The sequence below is a fragment of the Theropithecus gelada genome, chromosome 4 (genome assembly GCF_003255815.1).
Source record: "Theropithecus gelada isolate Dixy chromosome 4, Tgel_1.0, whole genome shotgun sequence".
Classification (NCBI taxonomy): domain Eukaryota; kingdom Metazoa; phylum Chordata; class Mammalia; order Primates; family Cercopithecidae; genus Theropithecus; species Theropithecus gelada.
Genome location: NC_037671.1, coordinates 147654819 through 147669629, shown reverse-complemented (window position 1 = coordinate 147669629; position 14811 = coordinate 147654819). Strand labels below are relative to the sequence as shown.

Here is a 14811-nt window from a genome sequence, read left to right as displayed (position 1 = left end):
TTGTCACTTAATAAGCATTTTCAACAAATTACAGAAGAGTAAAAGCAGATAACAGCAGGTCACTGGCCAAAATAGGCAGAGCAAACAGCTGCCTGGAGAACGTGACATGAGGCCCAGAGGAGGTGGAAGATGCTGTCTGTCCCAAAGCACACCAGGTTAACTGCAAACTTTATACCTTCCCTCTCCTGTCTGAGGGCACAACAGCCAGTATTTATGTCCAGGAAAACACATGTGCACCCCTGTGTTCTTCTTATAAGAAGAAATAAAAATAATTTTCCTGTGAAAGTTAAGTTATGGCACGTGCAACCCTTATTTTATTAGATATATAACTTTTACTTTATCAGATGGGATCATTCACATAAGAAATCTTCTTCAACTCATGTAAGAGTCACGGTAATAAATCCCTGGAGCAGTCAATGTAATGCTAGCACACTACTTCCCCTCTCTTCTCTAACACTCCGTTGCCTCCTTCCGCAGCATCATTTTTCGCTTTGGCCTTGCTTCCACTTTCACTGAGAAAATAGGACAACCAGATGACATCAACCCACCCACCAGCATCTGTGTCTATGTATTTTGCCTTCACTGCTAGTACAATGAACAGATAAACCCTACAAAGGGCAACCTCTCCACCTGCGCACGGGAATTCATCCTCTCTCCCCTCCTCGGTTGTATTTCTAACAGTTCTCTCTTATCTCTCACACATCCTCAGATTTCCTCTCTCTGCTGGATCTTTCCCATCAGAGAAAGAACATCCTGACTCCACTCCCCCCAGACAGACACATAAAACCTCTCTCGGCCCTACTTCCATCTCCAGTTGCTTTCCTATTTCTCTCCTTCTCTTTATAGCAAAATTCACCCAAGGAGTTGTCTATATTCATAGTCCAAATACTCTCTCTTCATTTTCCCTAAATGGAATCCTGTCTGGCTTTGTCTCTTACCAATGAATGAAGACAACTTTTGTCAAGGTCCTTCTCATTGCTAAATTCAGTATCCAATTCCCAGTCCTTATGTATCTTGAACCCTCAGTAGCAATGGATACAGTAGATGACTCTGTTTATTGAAACATTTTCTTCATGCAGCTCTGATATTCTCCTACCTACCCCCCTAGATACTTCTTTGCAGTCTCTTTTGCAGACTGTCCTAATATCTTCTTCTTTTTTTTTTTTTTTTTTTTTTTTGATGGAGTCGCACTCTGTCACCCAGGCTGGAGTGCGGTGGTGCAATATCAGCTCACCGCAACCTCTGCCTCCCGGGTTCAAGAGATTATCCTGCCTCAGCCTCCTGAGTAGCTGGGACTACAGGCGCGCCATCATGCCCAGCTAATTTTTTGCATTTTTAGTAGAGACGGGGTTTCACCATGTTAGCCAGGATGGTCTTGATCTCCTGATCTCATGATCCACTCACCTTGGCCTCCCAAAGTGCTGGGATTATAGGTGTGAGTCACTGTGCCCGGCCTGATCTTCCTAATATCTTAACTGGAGAATGACTGGTCTCAGTCTTTGGATTTATTATCTTCTTTATACTTTCTCATTGGTGATTTCATAAGTTTGCTGTATTCAGTCAATGACTTTCAAATAATATCCCTGCACTAGAAATGTATGTCTTCAATCCAGGCCTCTTTTTCAACCTCTATAACTGTATTTCCACTCTCCACTTAAAATATCCACTTAAATATTCAATGACCACTGCAAATTCAACATGTTCAAAATTGGACTCACAATCTTCCCCCACCCCAAATATGTTCCTCCCTATCTCCAATATCAGTTCATGGTGTGACTATTCTTCCACTTTCTCAGACCAAAACTTTCAACTCAGCCTTTTACTCCTCTCGTCATCTCAGTTGACAGTAAGTCTTTTTGGTACTATCCTCAAAATGTATCCTGAATCCAATCATTCTGATTAGCTCTACACCTACACCCATAACACAGCTACTATCCTTTCAGGTGTGCTCTTGCACGAGCCTCCTAACTGTCCTCTCTATATCCACTCTTTCACCTACACTCTATTCTCAACAGGGCAGTCAGAATGATCATGTCAAAATATAAGTCAGGTCATATCTTTCTGCTCACAATTCCCCATTGACTTCTTTCTCTTAGCATAAACCTATAAGGTCCTATAAGAACTACTTCTTTGAACACATCTCCTACTATGCACTTGCCTCAGAACATTTATAATGGATATTTCTTCTGTCTGGAGATTTCTACTCCCAAATGTCCTCATGACTTGCTGACCTACATCCTGCACTTCTCTTCTCAAAATTCCTCTTGTCAGGAAAGCCTCCCTTGGTAAACCTATTTAATACTGTAACCCTGCCCAACCTGGAAAGCCTATCCACTTTCTATGTATCATGTTTCTTGACAGCACCTCCCATCTTCTAATATATCATATAATTTTCTTGCTTAAATTATGCATATATTGTCTTGGCAATTCATTAAGTGCAATGCTGTTATTTCTCCAAAGCCAAGATTTGTTGAAAAAATATATATTATATGATGATGCTCTTTTAGAACTCTTACATGTGAATTGCATCTCCAGACTCGGCAGTAAAGATGCATTGCAATTGCCCAACTGTTAAGTTTCTACTTTTGGATTTTTCTTTGTTTTCACTAGTTCTGTGTAATAACATCATTTATTAACATTTTACTATTTTTCTTTCCTTATATATTTTTTCTCTTCCTCCATTTCATGCAAGAAGTCTGGTCCTTGTTGGTTCCCGTATCTCTGAATACCTTAAAATTCTGAGAATTAGCCTGAATAATACTTTCATTTTTATTTTACTTTTCTACACTGTGCCATTGAAGAGATTATGCTAGGTGATCTGGAGTGGAAAAGAACAGATGAAAGACTTTTGAGAATCACCAAGGAGTAGAAAACAACATTGGCCATATTGACTAAGAGGAAGAAATTTGTGCCAATTAGTAGGAAAACCTGTTTCCCATCAACTTTTAAGTAGCAGGAGCACAATCACTGACTTGCTGAAGAATGCACTAGGGTAGTGGGTTTCGTTGGATTTTAGCTTCAGCAAAGATACCCCTTTTTCACAGATAACTTGGGAGCAGAAGGAGACCTTAGTTCAAGGAACTAATATTGGTTTGAACAATGAGGACATCAGAAGGGGCCATGATGGGTGGGAAGTTTGGCTCTGCGTGAGACTCCAGATACTGGTGAGCTTTTGAGGAAAAAGGACACCTGTACTAAGGGTGATATTCCCAGCAGCCCAGTAAGTTGGAGACTCAAAGTCAAATTTAATTTAATTTAAGAAAATGAAGAAGCAGGTGATTCTTGCACACCTGAATTTGTAGAAAAAGATTCACAACTGCTTCTTCAGTTCTCTTTTACTAGTTTTTCAGAACATAGACTTATAGCATCTGAAGTATAAGGTGTGTGAGTAATATTGTGATGCTGACTCACTTGGAATATCAGTGAAGAAATTTAATAGCTTTGCACCGTGTATTGATTATATAAGTAGAAATTTTAAGTATTTAAACATATAATTATTTTCTCATATGAAAATTTCCAAATCATGTAATTTTAACTAAAATGGTAAAGTTTAGATGCCTTCCTTCCATCTGGAATAACACTACCAATGCATACTTCTAGGTTGTCAAAGCTGTCCAATTCAATTACAAAACCCCAAATGCAGTGCACTCCTTGTTTTCTAGACTTGATCGTCTTCAGTCTTTTTCAACAGAGCAGAATCATGTTAAAAATCATTTCAGAACAAGTAACCCCTGTATTCAATGACCTTCAAAGGCTTCAAATTTCACTCTGACTGAAAGCCCAGATCCCAGCAATGGTATGTGAGTCCCTATGTGATCTGGTGCAACACAGTCCCTCCTATCCCATGCTCTACCACCTACTCCATCCCCTATCATCTTCCCCCATAGCTCATTTTGCTCCAGCTTTTCTACCTTCTTGCTGTTTGTCAAATACATTAGGCATATTTCTACTTAGTACGTTTGTCTTTGCTATTCATTCTGCCTGAAACTCTCTTTCCCATAAATTCATGTATCCGGCTCTACTATCTGCTAGCTGTGATTCAGAGCAAATTGGTTGACCTTTCAAGCTTCATTTTTCCATCCACAAAATGAGAAAAATAACAATATATACTCCAAAGTGGTGTTGTAAGTACTAAATGAGTTAACATATGCAAAGCACTGAGAACAGCATGTGACATTGAGTGAATACTGTATAAGCATTCACCAGTATAATTTGTACTAAAAGCCCCTGCAGGTTTTTTGGATCACTTGATCATCCTTTCATTAAAGCAAATCTTGAAAAAGCACTTGTGAGGCACTTCAATACACTTTCTGAATTCCAAAATATGAATTAATTTGATACTTGGTGGTAGAAACAATTTTTATTATAAATTATAATTCCTTATAGAATTCTTCCTCCTAAACTACTAAAACATTTTCAACAAATTCATTTACAGTAAACCCTGTGTTCACTAATGCTTGATATGGACATGTAATTATTGCACTTTCATGAGTGCAAATTCATTTACAGTAAACCCTTTGTTCATTAATGCTTAATATGAACATGTAATTATTGCACTTTCACACTCACAATAAAGCTTCTACCTGAAGTGCCTTCTAGGTCATTGAGAAACATGGAAAATTATCTTCCATATAGATTTAGAGGAAAGTGTATTTTGCTGTGGAACTAATCATTTGAAAACTGAGAACAGCACCAGGAGGTAAAAATAGCTCTATACGTGGGCCTGAAATATTTGGGTTTGTATACTAGCTCTGCAACTTTTCTTCTGTGTATGTGAGTAAGCAGGTTATTTATCCATTCCAGGACTTAGTTTCCTCAGCTCTAAAACAGGAAATAATGCTTACTACATTTATGTTTCAGAGCTGTTGCAAGAATTAGTGAACTGTACATCAAGATGTATTTTAATAAAAATAATGTGTTCAGTATTTACCTAGTGCCCTGTATTGTATTAAATGTTTTACATAAATTATCGCAATCTCAGAAAAATTATTTTGTTTTATGCAATTTGACTATCCTCATTGTTAGATGAAAGTGAATTTAAAGAGACTTCAAGTAACATGTAATTTAAAGAAATATTAAAATTACCACAAATTAGCAGTCTTTTCAAAATGTGTGATTGATCATAACCATTGTAAAAAATTGTATTAGATACCACAGATTTCACCACATTTATTGCAGTATATACTGTGAAAGAACATCCACTTATCGGCATATAAAATTATAACTTTTGTTTAGACTTTACTTCAAATTAAGTGCATCAATAGCACTATAGTAACACAGCATAAGAGATTTGTTTTTGCCTTTAAATTGAGTCTTTAACATATAATGAATGTACTAAAACGTCCTTTTTGTGAGCAAGTAGGAGAGCTAGCTTTTAAATGCTTCTTTCACAGATATACTGTTCACAACCACAAGATCTGGAAGAATCTTAAAATGTTTTCTATGTTGATTTACATACAACGTAGAAGTACATTTTACTGTAGCTAACATTATATACACATTATGCATTATAATTCACTGGATGGGGGAGGAGAAAGGATTAAAAAACAAAGAAACGAATACCCTTTTCCGAGTTTTCTCCTTCAGGAAAGGCCGGATCACGGTGTACAGGGCATGTATATACCATGGTTGATTAACAAAATGAATTCCTCCAAATCGCGCTGGGAAACTATCCTAGAGTAACATGGAGAAAGAAAAATCAAAATATGCTTTAATATACTGAGAAGGTTTAGGAATGGTTATATGGCATACAAATTTATTCTTTCACATACTTAGATGAGATTATCTGTAGAGTTAAGGAGAGAAAAGAAGAAAGAACCTTACCACATTAAACATTGTACTTTTCATACAGTAACCAAAGCAATGTATAATAAATCAAATCTTTCCCAAGAATAGGTTATTGATAAGAATGTCAGCATTTTTAAGAAGGTCGTATTTGGCCGGGCGCGGTGGCTCAAGCCTGTAATCCCAGCACTTTGGGAGGCCGAGACGGGCGGATCACGAGGTCAGGAGATCGAGACCATCCTGGCTAACACAGTGAAACCTCGTCTCTACTAAAAATACAAAAACTTAGCCGGGCGAGGTGGCAGGCGCCTGTAGTCCCAGCTACTCGGGAGGCTGAGGCAGGAGAATGGCGTGAACCCGGGAGGCAGAGCTTGCAGTGAGCTGAGATCCGGCTACTGCACTCCAGCCTGGGTGACAGAGCGAGACTCCGTCTCAAAAAAAAAAAAAAAAAAAAAAAGAAGGTCGTATTTTAAACCTGTAAATGCTAATAGTCAGTACAAGCCAAGAAACAAAAAGAAACGTCATTAGAGATTTGTCAAATAATGAATCTACATTGTATAAAAGTTTCATTTATTTATATTTATATTAAAATCTATTTTTTAAATAAAATATTTTATTAAATCCCTATCTAGTCATCCATAGTGTGAGCAATGTCAGACACAAAACTCATGTTATTCTCTGTATCTTATTATTTTATCAACTTTGTTATAAACATTATCTTTTCCTTATTTTAACTACAAAAAAGTAACATGCTTTAGCAAAATAAAAATGCAGAGTTATACTGTAAGAAACTTAAGGATGCATTTTGCTAGGTTAAATGAAAATCAAAGCTCTCTGATCTCACTCCACAGGAGAAAAATGTAAAGCCAGCCTCCTCCTCTTCCTACCCATGATTAAACAGGTACAGCCCTAGCCCATTCCAAAATATGAAGGGAACCCTTAAGCCAAATGAATGGCAACATTTGACACTCCGCTTGAGTATGTTAATGATTCTACATAAATTGATTTGATTCTTGCTACTATTTCAAAGTTGCACATTGAATCGACTACAAAGGTCTTCTTTTAAAAAAAAAAGCTAGCCTACTACAAGCGCCTCTGAAGTGGCATCGTAATACTTGGCATTCTGAATTCTATTTAGAGCATGAGCAGGAAGAAAAGTAAAGTAAAGGAACTGAAATAATTGCATTTTTTCAATTTAAATGTTCTCTTGAATAAGAGTCTCTGGTCAAAAACTTGCATGGCATAACCCCATTAATTCTTTTTTTAAATTTTGGACACTTATGAGCAATAGTGAATTAATTTAGTATTTGCATATTGATTTGCAGAGCTATCAAATTGTATTTTGCAAAGCAACTTCTATCTCTGAGAATAATACACAATAAGGCAATAGTAGTTCAATAAATAATTAAAATAGCTTAAGATAAAACTTTTACTTTTTATGCCAGTGTTTTACTTCTTTTGTAAATATGTGGTTTTCATTCATCGGGAAGTTATTATAATAATAAAATGAATCTGAAATACAGGCATAGTATATTTTAAAGTTATGAAATATGTATAAGTAAAAAGAAGATATTATATACCTAAATAATAAAGAGAATACTAAGACAAATACTCATGTATCTTATTATTGTTATTAATAATTATTATTTCACCTGGATATGGGAGTGATAGAGAGGTTTCCTGCCCAGCAGGGATTTTCCTAGTTTAATGTTTCCCTAAGAATGTAGCACCTATAGGAATGAGGTCTCACATCCAGTCCCCCACTTGCCCTCAATATGTGCAAGCCTAGTCTTTCCCCCTGAGCACCCTATAATTCAGGCAACTACTATTCTCCAAAGTTCTAGGTTCCTGTAATTAACAATTTCCTCCCAGCCTTCACCTACTCTCCTGTTTTTCTCCTGTAGATTTCCGTTGTGCTTGGCTTAGAAGGATTTGTCTCACATTCCTGAGAGTTCAGCAATGCACCTGGAAATAATTTTATTGTGAGGAAACCAACATCTTGGTACTTTATGGCAAAAGGATCTTTAAAAATTGTTAACCTGCTACACTACCTGAAGCAATCTCTAGAATAAAACTAAATGAACACTAACAATATTAAGCCAAAAGTGTTGGCTCAAGTGATTTTTTTTTTTTTTTTCAGACTGAGTTTCACTCCTATTACCCAGGATAGTGTGCAATGGCGCGATCTCAGCTCACTGCAATTTCCTCCTCCCGGGTTCAAGCGATTCTGTTGCCTCAGTCTCCTGAGTAGCTGGGATTACAGGCATGCACCACCACACCCGGCTAATTTTGTATTTTTAGGAGAGACAGAGTTTCACCATGTTGGTCAGACTGGTCTCAAACTCCTGACCTCAGGTGACCCGCCCACCTCAGCCTCCCAAAGTGCTGGGATTACAGGCATGAGCTACTGCATCTGGCTGGCTCAAATGATTATTAAACTTTGAGAATCACAAGAAGGTCATGCTTCTCTCCTGAAAAATATGAATATGCAAACATATACACATAACTTGCACACATGTCATGGGCTTTCTTGGACACCTCTTTAGATATACTTGATCAATACCCAATCACAGTTGAGGCAGAGTGAAAGAGCAGAGAAATTTCTGACTTTGCAATCAAGTAGATTTAGCTTAAAATTCTGGCTTAATGTCACCTGTCAGGCATCAAAGTCCAAAACAAGAACATGGTCCTTTTCCCTCACTGTGAGCTTCCTCACTTCCAATCATGCCCAACTGCATGTCATTTTCCTGCCTCCCCTTCACTTCTGTGGTCAACATGCTGTTTTACGGCTTGTTAACTGTTTTCTCCCACACGCCTACTGTGGCCTTTCCTCCCTTTGAGTATAATCCGGTTTTACTAATTCCTTAAGACTTAGCTCCAAAAACATCATTTCCAGGAAGCTCTTTTTTATCTCTTCTCTCACTTCTCACTCATAAAAGCCCACTCTCTATCATCACTAGCAAAAGCCTAGGTCTATCACTGCACTTGCCATATGACCCTGAAATTGTCTCTTTGTCTGCCTCCACTGTTAAACCGTGAGCGCCTTAAATGCACAGTCTATTGGTGCCTGGCCTGTAATCCATTTCCACTCACATCATCCCCCACCCTATAAGGTAGGAAATGGAAGGTTAAACATATAATTCTAAATGGGAGAGTTCTACCCATGAGATGTACCTGAGCAAGATTTAAGGGACCAAAGGGAGGCAGCAGTCACCTTTTTGTGCAGTGGCAGCTACTAAGCACCTTATTAGCTGAGAGATTGTTTGCAGCAATGTCTGAACCTCACCTTCCTCTTTCTAGGTGTCACTTAGGAGGTGAGAGGCCTCTGGGACAGCAGCAGCCAAGATGGACACTAGTTTCTTGACTCTGACTCACTTCCACAGGGATGTGGTCTCAAAACCAAGGATTCATCAGCAGTCCTCCTTTAACTTCCACGGCCCTAGGTCTTCCAATGAGGCCTTAAACACTAACTTCCTATATTAAATCCATTTGTTCTTGAACTATCCAAAGAGATTTTTGTTTTTTTATTGTACTGAACTCTGAGCCAGACTGTGCTTCATTCATCTTTATATTCCCAGAATTTCAAAAATGTGCTCTGTGTGTGTGTGTGTGTGTGTCCCAGAAGAGGTAGATAAATGTTCACTGAATAGACCTAGATACATACTATTTAAGTAAACTATTTATCTTCTCTGACCCATAATGTCCTTATCTGTAAAATGGGAACAACATTTAATAGGATTGCTGATCTCTCACAATATCTTTTAATTATTCAGCACACCCTCTAGATACAGGGCCACCATATTAACCACCAGCACCATCTGACAAATGTGGAAATGACCATGGAGGAGTGAAAGGAAAATAAAATGTCAGGACATCAAACTCACTAAGACAAAGGGAAAAGTTAAGCTTGGAAACTGAGTCACAGAAAAAAACTACCTTTGTTCCTAAATAAATAGCTGCAAGATAGAAGGCCACATATCTTCCCAAGTGGTCTCCCTCATCCTGACAATATAAATTAACAGCTTATCTTCACAGGTCCAAGACAAAGACTAGAAATCATCCCTCTACCAGCCGAGACAAATGCAGATTTACCAAGTAGCAGGAGATGAATGCATAATTGACTGTACTTCTAGACCCTCCCTTCACACCTAATATGTAGATTCAGTGAGCAGCTAATCAAAGCTTCACAAGAATGTGACCTTTTATCTCACTACTTATTCTTCCTTGTTTTTTCTTGTTTTTTTTTTTTTTTTCTTTCCCCTTTCCCTCCTGCCCACTCATCCCTCCTTAAGTACTGAAGTCCTCAAAATGCTCTCTGGAAAAAACACAGGCCATAGATCCTACTGTGGCTTGTGTCTCCTTTTCTCAGGCACGTCCTCAACTTTGGCAAAATAAGCCTCTAAATTGATTGAGATCTATCTAAAGCACTTTTGGTTTTACAGAGGTAGTTTTACAGTGTGGTTTAAGCGGCAGTTGTTTGACCCTAGATAGCACTACAAAGTACAAAGTAATAGTAAAAATCACAATATTCAATACGCCAATCATTGACTCTGCTGGCTATACGGTTCTTCACTGGAGACAATGAAAAAGAATGGCTTGGCAATCAGGAAGAGTACAGCCAAGATGGGTTGCAAAAAGGTAATAATATTTCTAACTTCCAAATGGTTTTGCTAATTCACCTGCTTCTACTCCCTTTTTTCCTTTGAGCAAAGCACTTTGTGCCTAATGCAAAGATTAACTTGCTTCAATGCTTCATTAATAGAAAGTTAGATGTCATTTATGGGGTAAATGTATTTATATGTATCATTACATGTGTGTGTATCAGTGAATTATTCATATATTTCTAGAAAAACATGTTTGCCTCACATATCTAACTATTCAAAAAGAAAAAGTAAAGAATCTGAACCGTAGCATATTATTCTAACTTTTAAATAAGTTTTGATGGAACACAAAACTTATGTGTTAGGATAAGTACTATTACAAGTAATATTGTCTGATTTATGAAGAAAATAAATCAGTATAATTTCTGGTACAATCAATCAGGATACAGTTTATGGCTCCAAATGAGAGCAAAATGAACTTTTCTATGAGAATTAAATCCACAACTTTCGTCTCATTTCACAAGTAACACTGTCTAGGGTCCTAAACCAATCAGTTGTGTTAATATGTGTTTTCAGTGTGAACATAAGCAGAAATTGTATGTATAATTTACTTATTTAAAATTAAATCTATCAGCCTTTAAAATACTTTCGTTTAATCACTTTCTTGTACTTTTTTGAAACATTTAGCTCCAACTACTATAGGCCCCATAGCAAAGGGCATATAGTGATAAGGTGTAGCACCCAGCACCTAGAAATTACATGTTTAATTCCATAACTCTACCCAAAAAATTATACTAGGACCTAAAATATTGCATTATTCCTACCTGACACTAGGAATACACGATGTGGAGAAATATAAAAGATACTTACTCCAGAAATTTTTGATACAAAAAAGTATAATTTAGAAAATCACTCATAATTTTACCAACCAGAGGAAAACACAATACTCTAAGAATCTTGATGTATGCTCTCAAGCTTTTTTCCAAGATTTATATAGATAATATGAAACTTGATGTACCTGTCTGGAATTAGGAAAATAATTATTGGTAATGGCTCAGAAGTGTACAACATATGTAATATTACTCTTTCTGAAAGTGATTTGGTTTAAAGAGAAGTGATTTTGCAGCAGTTGGTATTACTGATTCCCTCAGGAGCACCACTATTAGCTTCCTTCAGATGTGTTTGAATTTAAGTTTGGTCTGCCTTGACGTACTAACCACACCGTGGTTCCCTAACTAGGACTTTTGGGGGTATCTTTTCTAGATAGTATAACAGCATTTGTGTACCTTGTATCCATTTTTTTTAGAATGTTTTATTAGCTGTTTGTATACAGGTCTTATTCATCTTCTAGAAGGTTCTGATTCCTGAAGAAAGTCATGCTTTTCCCAGTTCCAAATCGCTGCTTATTATCACTAGTGGACAGACAGATCCAGGCAAGCCATTCACTTGCTTTCCTGACGAAAGCAAAGATTTTTACCAAAACATTCCAACCAGTGTCTTCTGCCAAATTGAGAAGAGACAGCCAGGAAACTATTTAATTACCAGCTAATTGGAATGTCTTTTTCTGTGCCTCACTTATAACTGGTAATGAGCCATATTTGAATGAATGGATTGAAAACAAAAGATTTCCTCCTTCATACGGAGATAAGAGTTTAAATTGGGATTGTACACATGACAGAGGCAGCCCCACCTCTGTCCACTTAACTTTCATTCCTCATTAAAATCTCATGTTGTCCTGGCACACATACAATAAAGGAACTTGATTAGATGCAAGGAATTGTGTAGAAGCCAAATTCCACCCCAAAAAAATTAATTAATCTGATATGTAGGAAAGCAATAATAAAGAATATTTTTTTCTTACTAGGTTATTTAACACTTAAGAGTTTGCCATCAGAGAAAAGAGAAAAAACGATAATTGAATGGCTTAAAAAATGAAGAGTCAATTCCTGTTACAGGAGACATCAGTCTCTAGAGATATACAACACTGTATTTTAAAATAAATGGTTAGAAAGGGCTTTTACTTGTTGAGCATTCTCTAAAACGAAATACACATGAATCACATATTTATATTTTCATAATTCCTTAAAAATAGTGTCTGAATTTTAATAAGTGTTTTAGGAAATAATATGGATTTACCATGATAAATCACTTAAAATAGTGATTAAAATGATACAATCATTTCCCATTAATATGTGGCTTTGTAGGTAAAAAATTTTAGAATATTCAATTTTTGAAATACAAATATATTTTGAAATAATTATGCCCTCTCAAATGCTAAAATCTTAATTCCAAATATGCACTAGAATGTAGACAATTTTTTAGCATTAATTTTTAAATTGAAAATTGATGTTCTAGCTTCACATCTAGATACTTTATAGTATCCCTTTAAGACCCTCAGCCAAACGCCAGCTATTGTTTAAATTTTCCATCACGAATATAATTGTGTCAACATGTATTTCTCTTAAGTGTAGTCAACAGAATGTGTTCTATCCAGAGGCATGCATGTCCTTTCTGCCATTACTATAAAGAAAATAATAATTTCCCCATTCTATATGTGTTAATATTGGCTAAAGAAGACTTCACAACACTGTGACTCCTAGAAAATCTCTCTTTTGCCCTGTCACTCTCCTTTTAGGGAATTCAGTTCCCATTATAGAGACCTGCAGCTTTACTCTGTTTCATTTCTGTCTGAGGGTGTTTGTTTGTTGTTGTTGCTGTTTTATAGTTAATTAGAGATAATGCCCAAGTGGCATATCTTCTCAGTGCACACTACTAGAAAATCTGCCATGGATTCTTAAGGTTTTACAAAATCGTGTTCTTTAAACTGTGGGCGGGCATTTACTGTAGGGAGAACAGGTCTCACACTAACATTTTGAAGGCAGAAGGATTTGGCTGCATTGCTTTGGTGATTCTACAATCACTATTTATAGTTTGGACAGGGAGAGTTTTCAACTTCTACTCAAGATGACTGGAAGGAATTTTCCCTGCAACTCAGAACTGTCCGTCTATTCAATCCTCTAAGTTTTTGTTTATACAACCTGTAGAGGAGACTATCCAACAACATCATTGCACTTGGGCATTATTTCTAATTAACTTTAAAAAACACCGTGGTGCTCAGGGCTGCTACAGTTTATGAAAATGCAGGCTCATGCAATGGCATGAGTTCCACTTGCTTCATACAAGATAGCACATGACTGTCACCCGCCTATGGAAAAATGAGAGTTTTGTAATGGTCTTATCATTATTGTAATCTTAATGTAGACTATCATTTCCAAATTTTTAATTTTTTTAAATCTGAAAAAAACTGTTATCAATAGTCCAAATATACAATGAGTAACTTCATTTCCTCTTTTACCACTTAATTATCACTTGTAATTAACAATTCTTTTCTTTTCTTTTCTTTTCTTTCTTTTTCTTTTTTTTTGAGATGGAGTCTCACTCTGCTACCCAGGCTGGAGTGCAATGCCGAGATCTTGGCTCACTGCAGCCTCAGCCTCCCGACTCCTGAATTGCTGGGATTACAGGGATTACAAGTACCTGCCACCATGCCCAGCTAATTTTTGTATTTTTAGTAGAGACAGGGTTTCACCATCTTGGCCAGGCTGGTTTTGAACTCCTGACTTCATGATCCACCTGCCTCGGCCTCACAAAGTGCTGGGATTACAGGCATGAGCCACCATGCCTGTAATGGCAGGGAGGACACAATGTTACTCTTTTTTTTCTTTTTCTCCTCTGTTTTGAATACATGTACTGAAATAATCTATAACATTCTTGACTCCCAGATTCCAGTAATAAATCCACTTACCTGTTAGATAATGTGTCTGTATCAGCAAAGGTATCCCTGCCTCTCAGTCTCAGCCACATATCCAGAATTACCAAATAAAGCAGAGGAATTATTATGGGGAAAAAACCTACAGGAGTATATTATGACTATATGCACAGGGCCTCTGACGTGTGGGGGCCAGACATCATTAAGCTGTCTCAAAATCTGAAGCATGTTCTAATTATTGACAAATCATTCTTTTGTTACAGTTTTTCTGTGCCTGCAGTTGATCATTTGGTGCTGCCTAACAGCACTTCAAATACAACCCACCCCCTGCCCAAGCCTGGACCCTTGATACGCTGTTAACTTATTTGTATGGATAGATCTCTATACCAGGAAAAAATTCTCAGCTTTGGTGACTGCTGTTTTATTAGTGATTCAATGACATCAACTTTGCATATGAAGTGGAATGTCTGAGTCCTGAGTACATTAAAATATACACAACTTAAAGTAGAATACTATATAAAATATTCTCCCTTGACAGAGGGAATTTTACATAGCTAAAGAGCTAATTTTACCTAGCTAACTATTTCTCAAAGTAAAATCAACACTAAAAACTAATCTGTAACATGTTTAGTCATCATAACTGAATGGGCAAGAAGA

The 14811-nt window shown here is 36.9% G+C and overlaps 1 protein-coding gene across 1 annotated transcript in view; it reads right to left on the bottom strand.

Moving 5' to 3' along the window:
* Window positions 1-14811, bottom strand: part of CLVS2 (clavesin 2) — a 67862-nt gene that overhangs the window by 9318 nt on the left and 43733 nt on the right. Inside the window, exon 4 of the mRNA XM_025383573.1 lies at window positions 5563-5673. Coding sequence (XP_025239358.1) covers window positions 5563-5673 — 111 coding nt within the window. The remainder of the gene's footprint in view (window positions 1-5562; window positions 5674-14811) is intronic.